A 15,008-nucleotide genomic window follows, 5' to 3' on the forward strand; every position below is an offset into this window, starting at 1 on the left:
GCCGGGCCCAGTGAACACAGAGAAGATCAATCAATCCATCTGTGCCTCTAGGCCTACTGTCTGATGGGTTGGAGTCACATGGTAGTAAAAAGAGACAAAGTCCCAATCTCCATTGCCATGGTCAGCTCAGTCCAGAATGTTCCGTAAGAACTAAATAGAGATCAGAACTAAAAATGATTTGGGTGTATAATGAGGGCGTTTTTAGCTGCAAGTAACTGAAAACCCAACTCAAAGGGAATAAACGTCCAGCTGTTCAAGGGCAGGGTTGTGCGAGGGCCAGTCACATCAAAGACTCGTGGACATCTTTCCTTAGGTGGGATCAACTTAAGCCACCTCCATTCCGGGCGTTATATAAAGACAGGACTATGCCCAGTGGCAGGAAAGGATATCTTCTCCCCTATGAGTCTCTTTCGAAGAGCAAAGAATGTGGGGCCTAGCACCTTCTTCCTCCTGGGTCATCGGCCAGCAAGTAGTCATAAGGCTACCCCCAACCATTCTTTGGCAAGGGGAACATGGCCCCCACGATGGCCTTACCCTCCCCAGGATTCGGCTGTGTTAGGAATGAGTGGACGGACCAGGGCTGTACCAGCAGTCTGCTGTGGGTGAAGGCTGCAGAGCAGCGGCCACCAGCGGCCACCAAAGCTTGGGGCAAAGTGGTTCATTTTAGAGCAGCAATCCTAATACCTAACTGTGTTTGGGAAGGGCTCTGATAAGTAGATGCTCCTTCATGCAGGTTTTTATGGGGTAGAGATGGGAGCAAGAGGAAAAATCCTCATCGGAAAACCGTAACGGTCACAAGGGGTGCCTGGGTGGCACAGTCAGTTGGCTGTCCCATGTTTGATTTTAGCTCAGGTTATGATCTCAGGTCATGGGATCAAGCCCCATGTCAGGTTCTAAAAAAAACTGGTAATGGCCTGAGTGTTATTATTCCAATGACCCAGTATTCTCACTAAAATAAATAAGTGAATTTTTAAGGAAAAAAAAAAAGTAACAGTGAAGAAATTTTGTGTTCATCAGTGCACGACACAAGTGATCCAAGCAGAGCCTGGCCAAACCCACCCTTCGTCCATGTGCCCTACGGGCCTCCTGCTCTGATTTCCTCTGCTGTTAGAGCCGGCTGCTCCGTGGGACCAATCCTCCGGCCTGTTCTGCTGCTCACGTTCCCCCAGTTAGGTGGTGGCAGTACCAGGACTAGAGTCCTCCCCATGCCCCCACCCAGGTGTCCTCTCCAGCCTCCCCTGCTCGCTGTCCGGATGCTCAGAGCACAGGACCTTTGCACAGCGGCAGGTGAGGGCAGCAGAGATGACACACAACAGGGTAGTTGGGGAGTCGAAGGACAACCAGCACGGAAACCAGCCAGAGGACGCCGAGTTCACGAGTCCCCAGGGTGAGGGCCTGGGCCGTGTTGCTTCTCCGATGCTGGGAGCCTGAATTATCCTCAGAGAAGCCCAGACTGGGGCTAGAGGCAGGCCTGTGCGGTACCACCTGCTTCGAGGACTCTGCATGGGACCCGGACTCACGCTGAAAGTGAATCACAAGCCCTGGAGCCCCTCAGGAAGAAAATTTGGGTGTGTGCTGAGTAAGGTCCCCGGGTGATGGCCTGCTTCAGGCTTCTTCTCCAGTAGCAGCCAAGGCTGGTGCAGAAGAGACGACTCAGACAAAGTCACACACATACCATATGCACACGCATACGCATACACACACATGTGCACACACACACACATGCACCCAGGCACAACCATATATGCCACTTCAGCCCCTGCAGACCCCAAGAGCACCACATCCCAGGCAGCAGGACAGCTGGGCTTGGACTTTGCCTTGTAGTAGATCATGCCATGACCTTGGGCCATTTGATTGGCTTCTTTGAGTCCTGGTTTTACCACTTCTAAAATAAGATTATTGAGGATGGTGATGTCCAAGGTCATCTCAGCTCCGACAATTAAGGTCCTTTCCAAAAGACCTGGATGATTTCCAAAAAACCTATTAGCAGACGATGGTTAAATTGGTGAGATCAGAAGAGGCACCACAGTCCTTAATAGATCTCTTTTCATACAACCCCCCAGTGGAGTCAGATGAGCCTGCAAGCTCGGGCCACAAGCGGAGAGGGGACTCTTGGAATTCTCCAGATGCCGGCTCAGCCAGGAGTCGGCTAGAGAGGCTCTAACAGCGAAGGCCCATCAGTCTTGCAGCTTCTGGCCACACTGGTTTGGCCTAATAGGCCTTGAGTCCCCACTCCAGTGCTCCCTCCTTCCCCAAAGCTTGCAGAGAAGGACGATGAAACAAACTAATAAAGCTAAAGGAAAAAAAAAATTTTTTTTTAGCCTAATGAGGCAAGTGAACTACTTCTTTTTCTTCCTTGGAAAGTATAAAGTACTCCTGTTACAAAAATATTTTCTGCTGCCGAATCTGCAGGAGCCACGGCCTCCGCCAGCCACCCAGCAGGCCCATTTTCAAGGGCCCGGGGCTTCCAGGCTGGTCCTGGGTGTCGCTTGAAGCTTGCTTCAAAGGCTAATGTTGCAGCAGTTGGCAGGGACTCAACCGAGTGATTCAACGTGCTTTCTGGAAACAGTTATGCTAACCTTTCATTTTCTTTTAAAAATATGTGATGGAGAAAATAGCACATCCCCCATACCCAGCAAGAAGCAGAGCTCTCGAACCTGCTTGCTTCCCTCGGAAAAGCAGACTAAGCTGGGCATCAGCATCTAAGGCTGTTCCACGGAGGGCTGTGGGGGAGACAGGAGAAGTGGGGAGACAGGAGAAGTGGGGAGTCCGGGGGAGAGAGAAAGAGGAACAGAGTCTGATCGTGTCCAAGCAGAAAGAGAAAAGGCAAACACGACCACCTTTGTCCTCCCTGTTTACATAACCCACCGTGATATTTCTCCTGCCAGCTAACTGTGACCAGAAACACGAGCATCTTCAAAACTCCCTTACGCTTGTTGTTTAAACCACAAAATGTCAACAGTTCTATGCGGAAGCCCAGCGGCCGGTGACTGTACAAATTCTGTGGCACCCGGAGGAGGCAAACCATGGTCTCCATCAAGAGTCACTCTGGTTTTCGTATACACCGGCCCCTCTGATCCCTCCACTTTTATCCACGGACTTCAGCTTCATGGATGCTGCTCCAAGAGATTTTGGCCAATAAATACTGGTTTTTTAAAAACTGGTGAATATGAAAATGGAAAAGGAAAGAATGAACAAGCCAGATGTTAAAAGCGCCTTCCAGAAGGGAAGGGCAGTGGTCTCTTTCTGGTCAATTCAGGGCACAATGCACAGCAACCACCCAGTTGAGATGGTCGGTGACACAGGCCTATTATATTAAATTAATTAACATATATTTGTGGCATAAAATGGGGTCATAGAGAATATTCTCACCACAAAACCAATGGTTTCTATGAGCTGCCCAGTGGCCAAAGCGAAGAGGGAAATACCATGAGTCACACACTCTTGTTATCAGATTCTGGTGCCTTAAATAACAAGAGTGACTTGATAAGCATTACTAAATGCTAATGTATTAATGCATTAAATAATCAGTTCTCAATTCACCAGAATGTCTTATTTCTCCCACGCCACAGAAGGTGGCCATGGTGATTGCAGGAAGCCAGATTTGCGAAATTGCATCTATACTGCTATGAAAAGAGCAGTTCATTACAAAGCCTTTGCACCTACAGATTCTCAAGAGATTGACATAAAAAACTGGAGCTTTCCAGAATATGACCAGGAATTCCCCAAGAACAAGGCCAGTAAGAAATGTAGACAATATGCACAGAAACCAGCTAATAACCGGAAACAGTAGCTTGGGCTCTGAAGGGCTCTAATAAACTCACTGAGAAATAAGTTTGCGCTTGATTCAGGGTCCAGCCTTGCCCCCTAATCTTCCCCTAGGTTGGCTCTGTCCTTCCTTGTCCTTCCTGTCACCCCAGACATAAGCTTCCTGCCTACACTACCTACAGAGGCCTCCCCAGCCCTCCGTGCCTCCTGCCTCTTCTGTTTGTTCCTTTTCTGTACTTGTTACGCTAATATCCCATTTTTTCTGTTTCCCCCGCTTGCCTGTCGTCCCGGGGTCACGTGGCTCTTGTGCGTGGCTGATACGTGCTCAGGGCCTAATACGGTGTTTGCCCAAGACAGAGGCTCAGTAAAGCCTTATAGAATCCATGAATGAATAAACAGTAACTGAAGAAAATGAACCACCGAGACCTTAAAAGATCTTTTGGATTTGGAATTGGATAATCATTTTCAAAACATCTTGGAATTCTACTGAAAATGCAGAGAAATGAGTAAACACAAAGCTTCTCTGCTTAATCCACCAAAAGCGATGCAGCAGCAGCAGCAAAGAAACACAGTTTGAGCACACGCACATGTACATGCACACATGCACACACACACGTGCGCGCATGCACACATGCACCAGCCCCAAGAGACAGAGCAAGTGAATTCAGCCTCTCTGTGCTCTGCCCTTTGGTCACCTAGAGCTTGGGTCTTATGAGCGTATTTGGCCTCTAGCACACTCAGCTCCTCTAGGACAAGGTGTTAATTGTCTCACACTGGGGTTGGCAAACTTCATCTATGAAAGGCCCAAAAGTAAGTATTCTCAGCTTCATGGGCCATGTGGTCTCCATCCTAACGACTCCACTCTGCTGATACAGCACAAAAGCAGCCACAGACTCTAAATCACGGGCATGGCTCTTTCGCAATAAAACTTTATTTACAAAAACAGATGGAGGGCCAGATGTGGCCTGCAAGCCACAGGTGACCAGCCCTGGACTCTCCCGCATTGTTACGTACTCGCTAAACTGTCCAACGGAAGCAGTGTATGTCTGTATGTCCCCGCTCCCCGCTCAGTGATGGAGACGGGAGACATTCCGGATGCAGCACCTACATGTTCAGTCCCAACAACCCGGGAACCGCTTTGTCAGAACCATAAATAAGAGTCTTAACCTAATTCCCTGACAAGAGAGCGCCAATGTGAAAAAAGGCATTACCATATTAAGAGAAAAACACAGCCAAAGAATTTCCTTAACAATCAGCTAACTTCTTGAACCCAGGCCAGAGAACACACACGGGCTCCGGTTTTGATAGTTTGGGGAACTGAAACATTTCCACATTCCAGAAGGAGCTGCAGTCCCAGCAGAAGGGGCCACGTCCCCATCGGCCTCTGGACAAAGGCCGCGCAGAGGAATGAGGGCCGCCGCTCCACTGCCTGGTTTACATTCCCTGATGAAATATTGATTCCCACGCCCTGAAAATGGTAAAAATCAATATAGTAACAGAAGCCTTGTAACATCAACAGGGGCCCGGGCGCCGGCAGCAAATTCAAGGGCAGCCCTCGAAGCTCCGGCACCCAGAGCACGAGACCACAGATGACCCGCACAGAGGCAGCGGGGAAAAGAATCCGAAATGGAAAAACACAGAAATGAAGTTAGAGGGTGACTACGGCAGTGCCATGGTAGCCCAGGCTCCCAGTCGCTTTACGAGGCTGCGGGACGGACTCCAGGAGATGCGAAGCCGTCCCAGCCTGGCCTCTGTGTTATCTGATTCACTCCTGGACGGCTCCGGCGGCTGAGTCAGCGGCTTCCGACAATCAGGTTGTCTAAGGAGAACGGGCCGGCGGCGGGCATGAGTCACGCCGAGCGCCGCCCCACCCCCGCCCTCGCCACCGTCCCGGGGGCCACCCGGACCCTCCTCGCTGAGGACTCGGGACAGAGTCACGGCGCACCGGGCCAGACCTTGAGACACAGGCCTGGAGGAGACAGAGCCCGCTGAGCAGTTGCTGGCACCTGCACTTCGAAGGCCCAGGGCCACCACGCCCCCAGCCCCCCGGCCCCGAGCGACCCCTGTCCTGAGCTTCAGGGATCAGAAGCGGGCTCAGCAGTAAGAGGACCCTGTGTAAACAGAGCAGCCCCCCGCCCGCAGTCTTCCTCTTCAGCCACTTCAAACGGCTCTGGCCTGTAGGTGGCCGGCGGCCCGAAGGTGGCCGGGGACGGATGCAGGCCTGGGTGGGGAGGGAAGAAAAATACCTCACAGGCCTCAACCTGGCGGCCTGCACACGTCTCCCTGCCTGCTGGCGTCAGGGGGAGCGCCCACAGGAAACCTCCCTGCCTCGGCCGCACTCCGATTGCCCGAGACCACAGGGCTGCCGGAGCCCGGGCGAGGCCGGGTGTCCGTCCAAAGCGGGCGGCCCCGGGGATCGGATGAGGCCTGGCTGCAGAGTGTGGGCCGGGGAGGTGGGGTGGCGGCCGGCCCCCTGCGCCATCAGGCCCTCATCAGAGAAGGGGCCCCGGGCCTCCCCACTCAGCCATGCCTCAGAGCCGTGGGCCTCACTTCCTCCTGAGCAGAGAGCGCTGGGGCCGGTCCTGGGACCCCGCTGTCCCGCAGCGACCACCTGACAAGTGCGTCAGGCCGGCGTGTCCCTCCCACTCCAGCAGCGCCCAGAGACCTAAATCAGCAAGTAAGACAACCATGGACTGGGCTAAGGAGATGGGGGTTGGTGGTGAAGAGTGAAATGCGACCGTCCTCAGAGTGGCCGTCCAGTCCGGCGTGGGGATGTGGGGAGCTGCCCTGGGCAGCCGGGGGAAGGGCTGTCCAGGGCAGAATTTCCGGCGGGACCCGAAGGATGGGAAGGGCGGCTCTGGAACAGCTGTGGGGACACAGCCCGGGAGCCATGGCCTGGACCCCAGGAGAGCAGCTCTGGTGCCGGGAGGCCAGAGAGGAGGGGAGGCGAGGCAGAGTGGGAGAGGGGAGGAGGGAGATGAGGCTGGGAAGAGGGGTGCGGGGGTGCCCCATCAGGCCGGGCCCCCGAGGACGTGTGTGAAGGGCAGACAGCACAGGGTCCAAAAGCTGGACTCAGCAAGGGAAGCAGAGGCTTTTCTGCTGGTGCTTCCTCAGGGACACAGCTAGGGCACCCCGCTAACAAACGTGGCTTTCCCCGCTCACCGTCTTCAGCACATGCCCGTACTTCTGTCCTGGAGTCCGGCCTAGAGAGACCAAGTCCCTCTCCTTTGACCCCCCTCTGTCCTTCTCTATCTCTCTCCCTCTCACCCTCTCTTCGAGAACTACTTGGGGGGGGGGGGGGGACTGCACAGACAAAATGCTGCCTTTGGATAAAATTTCTGAATGTTCTGCAAACACGGCCCGTGTCATGTTGAACACATTTGGAAACAGTTTGTATCTGAAGCTGAACTCGTCTGCCCTCGAAGCTGCTTTCTATTAAAATGTTTGCATGCACACTGTCCCCGCTTCCTGGCACTGGCATTCTCTCCCCTCTTCCCACAGCGGCTAGCCCCAGGAAAGAGGAGGTGCAAATCCTAGGGCAGGAGCACAGAACGGGCTGTGGGTGAGGGGATGGGCCTACAGGGGGCACCCTCTTCTCCCAACTTGGGATGTGGGGGACAAGGGGACAGACTAGGCCGCTCCGCTGGCGAGCCTCCTTCTGAAAGCTCTGACGTCTCCAAACTCAGCAGGGAAAGTAAGTGCACATGTGTCTTCTCAGCAGTGAGAAGCAAAAACAGAGTTCTTTGGTCCCCAGCCCAGACATGTCGCTGGCAATCTCAGGCCAAGGGGGGGCGGGGGTTCACTGGAGACACGAGGGGAGTTCCAAGAATGGAAAGAAAAGTAGACAGATCAGGTCAGAAAGGGCACCCAGCACCCCGGCGGGGCAGGGGAGACTGCTCAGCCGCAGGGGCTCTACCAGCATCGCCCATGGGCTCAGGCAGGTTTTGTGAGGCCTCCGAGGGGAAGGCCAGCTGGATCCAGGGGTCCTGTGTCCTGTGTCCACCCCCTGGCCCCAGGAGGGTGGGCCACCATGACTACTGGTCCCACCAAGACTGTCCAGTGGGGGAGACGTAGCCCCCAGTGTAAATGCTAGCTGCTGTTCTCAGGAGACGGAGGTGCTGAATGACGAGGAAGCATGACAACAGATGTCCAGGGTAATTTCTATTCCTTAACAATATCAAGGGACCCCTGGGTGGCTTAGTCAGTTAAGCATCCGACTCTTGACTTCAGCTTAGGTCACCGTCTCAGGGTCCTGAGATCAAGCCCTGAGTCAGACCCTGTTCCTAAAATAAATTTTAGAAAGAATCTTAAATTTTATTTCTAAAATAAATTTTAGAAAGAATCTTAAAAAAAAAAAAAAAAAAAGTATTGAGAATACCACCCTCAGGAAGGACAATAGCTCTTAAAGTAAGGGACAGCCTCCGAATGAAATCACGACAGTGGGGGCAGGAAACGCGCCCAGGCTGGAGCCACCAAGTTAGCCACTGAGCTCGCGGACGTGGTGGACAGTCCCATCAATTTCCTTGGGTTATTAGAAAACAGCCTGGGAGGCTGGGTCACAGCCTCATGCGGCAAGGCAGCATTTGGAATGATTTTCGATCCTCAGGCCCAATTTTGTTGGTTCTGTTTCGGCTGCTCTGAGTCGTCCCCCACCGCCCCCAGTTTCTGGTCCTTAGCTGTTCCCGAGAGTGACCCAGCGCAAGGCGCGCGCACAGCCCGTCCCCAGCCTGCGGTTTATTCGTCCCTGTGCTCAGGCGGACTCAGATCTGCTGGGAGGAGAGGCTCCTTCCAAACTGAGCCTCGTTCCAAGCCAGCCTCCGCCCCCTCCTCATAATCAATCATCAAACAAAAGGGAAAGAGCTGGAAGAGATGGTTTTACTCTACCCCCCATCACTTTCCAACCACTATCAGCAAAAAAAAGCAGTTTAGTCAGTGGAAACCAGTCTCTTGTGTGGGTGTCTGCAATTTAATATCCATTCATTTCCGATTCCTTTTTGAAAACCCACATTTACTTCAACTTTTCAATGTTACGCATCTTTTTCTCGAGCTAGAAACAACCCTCAAATACCATGCAGCCGGCACAGGGCTGGCCTCCCGCGGGCAGCAAGGGCCGGGACAGAAACACGGCCAAGATGGTCCGCTGAGATCTTTCTTGCCCTGCCTGGACATGTCGGGGATGACACCAAGACCGTCTCCACCTTGGCTCATAATCTGAAAAGAATCTCCCCCCTGGCCAGCGGCGCATTACTGCCCACGCATTCCAAACACAGAATTACTCAGTGGCAGCAGCTCACGCAGATTCTGGGCCAGCGCCGTGCCTGCAGAGAGCCCCACTGCTGGCTGCCTTCCAGGGGCTCGGAATGGGGGGGAGCTGAAAAGTCCTGTGTGTGGCCACAGGATGTGCTATTCTGGCTAGCCTCCTTCCGGTGAGACTACCACATCCTGGACACTTCCTAGCGGCAGGTTCCTAAACAGAGAAGCACCAGCCTTCCCAGGGAGCTATTTAAAGTCCAGCCAGCCCATCCCACCAAAAGGCCAGGTTGCATCCATCCAGTAAGGGCCATGGCCTTGGGGACTTGAGGGTCAGAGGCAGGTTCATTTCCCCACAGCACAGTTGTGTGACTTCGGGCAGGTTACTTAAGCTCTCTGAGCCCCTATTTCGTCCTCTATAAAATGCGGATGATAGAGCCGTCTTGCTGATTAGGTGGACATTACAAATGAAGGCAGAGGCTGGGTCAGGCGGTTGGAGCTCATCAAGCAGAAGTTATTATGATTATGTCATGACCAACAGACACATTTTCAAAGATAGTTATTGCTAGAAATTCCACAGTTACCTAATAGAAGTAATATCTGACTGAGACCTTGCTGAAGGCCAGTTTCCTACACCAACCGCAGAGCCCGTTGCTGTCCTGATGAAGAGCAGACAGAGGAAAAAAACAGCCCGTGGGCTCCTACGGTGGTCTGCCTTCACGGTCCACATCCAGGCGAAGGTGTGTAAAGATCTGGTCAAAAGACCCCTCATGGCTCTCAGTCTAGGATCTTTCCCTGGGCCCACAAGAAGATTCCAGCCTACCGGAAGTCTTCCTTCCTTCCACAGGAAGTCCCGAAAATTACAAGGACATGAAGAAACCAAAAAATGCGACCTCACTGCAAACCAAACCTTGCCTACCGACATCTACCGACAAGTGGGAATTGTTGATGGTCTGGTAGGACCTGGATTTAATTTCAGGTATGAAGTCTTCACTACACAAATCAAACAGGGCAAACATGACTACAAGGAGAACGTTTAAATAAAAAGCAAACCATTTTCAAATACAGCATTTCTCAGATTGAATTCACTGTGTCTCAGTTTAAAAAAAAAAAAAAAAAAGGTTCCAAGCACAGATGCTTATCACCTGGGGTGTACACCCTTTCGTGGGAGAGAGCTGTGCACATTAGCATATCAAAAGTTCTGAGAAAGTCTCCAAGAAAGAAATCCATTAGCTCTGCTTTAATTCAAGGTTTCCAAAACTTTTTGAAGAAGGGAGCATTGTTAACACGTCTAGAGGGGCGCCTAGATGGCTCAGTGGGTTAAGGGTCCGACTCTTGGTTTCAGCTCGGGCCATGATCTCAGGGTCGTGGGATCGAGCCCTGCGACTGGCTCTCTGCTCAGTGGAGGGTCTGCTTGGGCTTCTCTCTCTCCCTCCCCCCATCCCTTCCCTTCTCCCTCTCTCAAATCACAGATAAAGCCTACACACACACACACACACACACACACACACACGCATGCACACACACACATCCAGTAACCCCGAAAAACCCCAATTTGGGAGACATGGCTTGTTTTCAAACCCAGTGAAACACATGAATGAATAAAAATGAACACAAAAGAACAAGAGTTGCCTCAGGAATGGAAGGGAGACTCAATATTCACTGCTTACCTACTAATTTCTTTATAAAACTATTGCTTTCTTTTATAAAAATATAAGCTTCCATTTTTAAAACTCTGATCTTACAGCCTGCTTCTTAAAGATGCTTCCACAGGTCCCCCCGCTTTCCCTCACCAGAAGCCACACTCAGTATCTCCCAAATGCTCTCCTCTTGGGGTCCAGTCTTGACTGGTTCTCGGGAATCAGGGTGCTCTGGACCTCTAACTTCTCTCAGGCTTGGCCACCTGGAAACTCGGGTCTGCAGGCAGGGAGCGGACTTACCTCGTGGTCAATTTTGATAAGTGCAATGTCTGCTTTCTCATCCACATCCTTGATTTTGGCTTCGTAGGTTGCACCGTTCTTCAGCTCAACCTTGACCCGATGCTTGTTGGTCACCACGTGGGCGTTTGTCACAATCAGTCCATCTTCAGACACGATAAAGCCAGACCCACTGGCCACCGGCACCTCCCTCTTAGAAAAAGGAAGCCTAGAACCCAGAGGACGGCCCAGTTAAGCCCCAAACACCTTCAGATCAACTGTTCAACGTACTGATTCAGCAACACACATCTAGGAATTTACTTTACATGCCGGGTCTATTTAACCTTCAAAACAACGGAAGGCTACTGATTTTTGCAAGCATCCAAAAATTCCACTTACAAAATATTCTTAGGGACTCTATTCAGAGCTAGAGGTTCTTAAGTGATCTAGAAGGGTCAGAAGGTATATTCAAACAGTCTAAGGGGAAAGCATACTAAGGGTGAAATGTTATCTTCCCGTAGGAACATATTTGGTGGCTCTTGGACATTTCAAAGGGCCCCAGAAACAGCCCTAATGCTTTGCTAATGGCAGCGCGTTCCAGCGGTAGCCTCAGAGGCCATGGGAAAACAAGAAGGCCCTCTTTACTTGCGAAACAGCTCAATGTGAACCACGGCAGGAGCGATCTTCTCCACCACGTCGGCAATGAAGTTGTATTTATGGCGCAGACTGTTGGGGTCCTCCGGGCCTGAGAACAAAGCAAAGACAGGACACATCAAGACGCGGTGCTCTGTGCTGTGGCTCCTGAGAAAGACATGGGTGAGAAGGGGCCAAAATACACACCCGGACCTTTGGAACCCCAGACAAGTGAGAACAAGACCCCAGACCTGCACTCCATTGCAAAGGTTCTCGGGGCTCACAAGGGAACTTCCACTCACGTAAGAGGTAACACCCATCAGAGATGACCTCTTTGCTCTGCTTCTCTCCTCCCAATGGTTTCACTGCAAAAATGCTGACCCAGAGGCACCAGCTGATACCTGGACCTCCTAGCAGCTCCTCGGCAAAGGTAGTGAGGCAAGGGGTCATGGTCACGGTCATGGCACCACCCTCCGCCATGCCCCTGCCAGTTCCCACAGTGCCACAGAGAAGCAGCCACTCCCAGCATGCCACTGCTACCAAACCACCGAGCGGAGAGCTGAGGTGGCTTTGAGGGGATGCCCACTAGACATTACAGACTGAAAAGGCATTAGGGCAAAGGCACAGATCCTGTCTTCCCACTGATCCCACAAGGTGAACAGAGGCCACCGTCCGTCCCCAGAGCAGTTGTCCACTATGCCTTGTTTATTCCAGCCCCCTGGGACATCCCAGGCCAGAAGGCACAAGAGGTGCCTTGATACTATTGGGGGGAGAAAAGAAAGAGAGGGAAATCAAATGACCATAATTTCTATATAAACATACACACAAGTAATTAGCAAACCCCCATTTCAAAGCTACTTTTAGACACAGAAATCCCACATCCCAGTGTAGGACTCTCACCCAGCAAGGCCAAAAAATGGCTTCCACCCACCAGATGCACACACCACGGCATCTGGTTCAGAAACGAGCTTCTGGGAACTCAGGTCCCAGGGCACCCATTCCGCGGGCATAGGTGGCAGCAGGGGCCAGTGTGACCCCCGCAAGTGCAACCCGAGCTTGCAGTCCTGGTCCCAAATCCGTGCTACCTGCACACATCCCTCAACACATCTCTCTCTGCCTTCACAGGCCAGAGGGGTTCTAGGCTAGTCTGCAGCAGAGAACGCCCACGCCCTTTCCTTGCTCTCTCCTCGTCTCCCTTGGCCCAGTCGCCTCGCTTAAAGCCACACAAAGCAGGCTCCAGGGAGGCAGGCTCTGCCCGCCCCGCTACCCATTGGTCCCCCGCAGACACTGGCAGGAAGCTTCCAGAAACCGTTAGAGCAATTTCACAGAGTCCTCTTCTGTCTGTTGCATCGAAAAATTTTAAACTGGGGTTTATATTTTGTGCCTTTCTTATGACATCTTGGTAGGAATTCATTTCTAGCATGTTTTAATTGAGCCATAATGAATAGGAAATAAAGGAAATCTGTTCCTTTGCCACAGATGGTCTAAGGAGCACTGATCTGTCCCCCGCCCCTGTCGCTCCCTGCCACAGCTCACCCGGAGGGATTCACAGCACAACTTTGTAGTTTAAAAAGAAACCACTGGCCTACAAAACTGCCCCTGACTCCCCTGAGGGCCTTTGCTCCCCAACCCCAACACGCATGCGCAGAGGTGTACACAAACACACACCCACACTTACACGCTCAGTTGTGAGCATGCACACGTATGTACATGTACACAGACACAAACACACAGACGTTGTCTCTCTCACACACATACATGTGCATATATATACTCTCCCACTCACATACACACTTGCGCACATGCATGTACACACACTCACATATATGTGTGGGCTCACATGTGTGTACTCTTACACGTGTGCACTCATACACACAGAGCTGCACACACACTCACACACACACTCATATATATACATGCACTAACACACACTTACACTCATACACACACATATCTATATTCACAGACACTTAGAGAGACTCACACCCCAACACGCCTCCCTCCCTGTGGGCCTCTGCTCGGGCTCGGGGCCAGCTGTCAAAGCTGTGACCCTTTCAAGTCCTCTGTGGCCCTCAAAGCTGCATATCCACAGACTTCCATGGCAGCCCCACAGCAGCTGTCCAGATTTTTCCCTCGGTCCCTGCCACGGCTGTGTGACCCCACCAGAGACAGCAGCAATGCGACTCATACCACTGGACCCCAGGACATCTCAGGGACGAGCCTGCCTCTCCCAAGCCTTTCCTCCGGGAAGTGAGAGGCCATCCACAAGCAAAGGGCCCCTCTCCGTCCCGGCTACCGGGCTCTCGGCTGCTTTCCTTCCGGGTTGGAATCCCTCTCTTTTTGCCGAGCACGGTTTTCTAAGGTCAGAAAAAGATCAGCACCCACTAGACCAAGAAAACGAATTCGACAAGTTCACAGTAGCATCATCTTATTAGTTTTGCTTTCAAAGTCCTTTCATACAGGATCCTATTTTATTTTCTTCCTTCAGATATCGTGCTTGTATTATATTTAGGGAAACTGAAACTCATAGACCCTAAATGACTTCTCCATAGATACTAAATTTTCTTAATAAAGAGTATAAGTAATAAGAATATCTGGGCAGATCTACAACTTTTCTTCTTAATCCTGGCCCCAGACATACTACCACCATCCTAGGTTTCTATTAATTAGCCTGTTTCCCCAAGTGCACCGAAGGGAGCTATAAAGGTGATAGAAACATTCCCTCTGGCCACAAAACCTGGTGAGCCTCACCCCGAGACAGCTGTAAACACACGCGTCTGGGCTTCCTCAGACCAACTTCCTGGGAATGGCCAAAAGGAGGTTTAATGCCCAAAGGCCAGAACCCTGCAAGGCCGCATGGAGTCTCAGAGACTCTCTCAAGCAGGGCCATTACCAGAGTCTTACCAACATTAACTCACTTCCTCTCTCTGACTTCCCAAAGCAGGCATAGGAGAATTTGCCCGCAGTAGGAGTAAAAATGAACATGGTTTTATCCAGCTAGTGCGAGAACCACTTGCTCTCTCACACAAACTAGCGAGAGAGCCTCCAGGACCTGTGCACCCCGGGAAAGCAAGATGGGAGAGCAAGACACTGGCCTGGGCACCGGAAGACCCAGGGCCCGTCCTGTCTGCCGACGGTCTCCATTTCCCCATCTGTAAAATGGGGCCAGGTGCCTCTAGAATGAGCCGCAAAGTCCATCCGGTCTAGATCCAACATGCTATGATCGAATCCCCTTCCTCTCAGCAAGCTGAAGCAAGATGAAGAGTTTGTGGAATCGGAGACTGGGCGCAGGACTCCGCAGACTGCAGATGAGTAAACAGAAAGGAGAAGCAGGAGGACAGACCATAATGAAAAGCCCAACTGACAAGCCTGAATTGTGCAGCTTAGATGAAAAGCAACCAGGGACCTCCATTACCACCACTGAGTGGACCAGCACCAACA

At 51.9% G+C, this 15,008-nt stretch overlaps 1 protein-coding gene across 1 annotated transcript in view; it reads right to left on the minus strand.

Annotated features, from left to right (window-relative positions):
- The window catches only part of HTRA1 (HtrA serine peptidase 1), a 49,844-nt gene that overhangs the window by 11,454 nt on the left and 23,382 nt on the right, over window positions 1-15,008 (minus strand). The window contains exons 2-3 of the mRNA XM_059172954.1: window positions 11,580-11,679; window positions 10,959-11,163 (exon numbers count right to left, since the gene is read on the minus strand). Coding sequence (XP_059028937.1) covers window positions 10,959-11,163; window positions 11,580-11,679 — 305 coding nt within the window. The remainder of the gene's footprint in view (window positions 1-10,958; window positions 11,164-11,579; window positions 11,680-15,008) is intronic.

Source organism: Mustela lutreola, chromosome 4 (assembly GCF_030435805.1).
Source record: "Mustela lutreola isolate mMusLut2 chromosome 4, mMusLut2.pri, whole genome shotgun sequence".
Lineage (NCBI taxonomy): Eukaryota > Metazoa > Chordata > Mammalia > Carnivora > Mustelidae > Mustela > Mustela lutreola.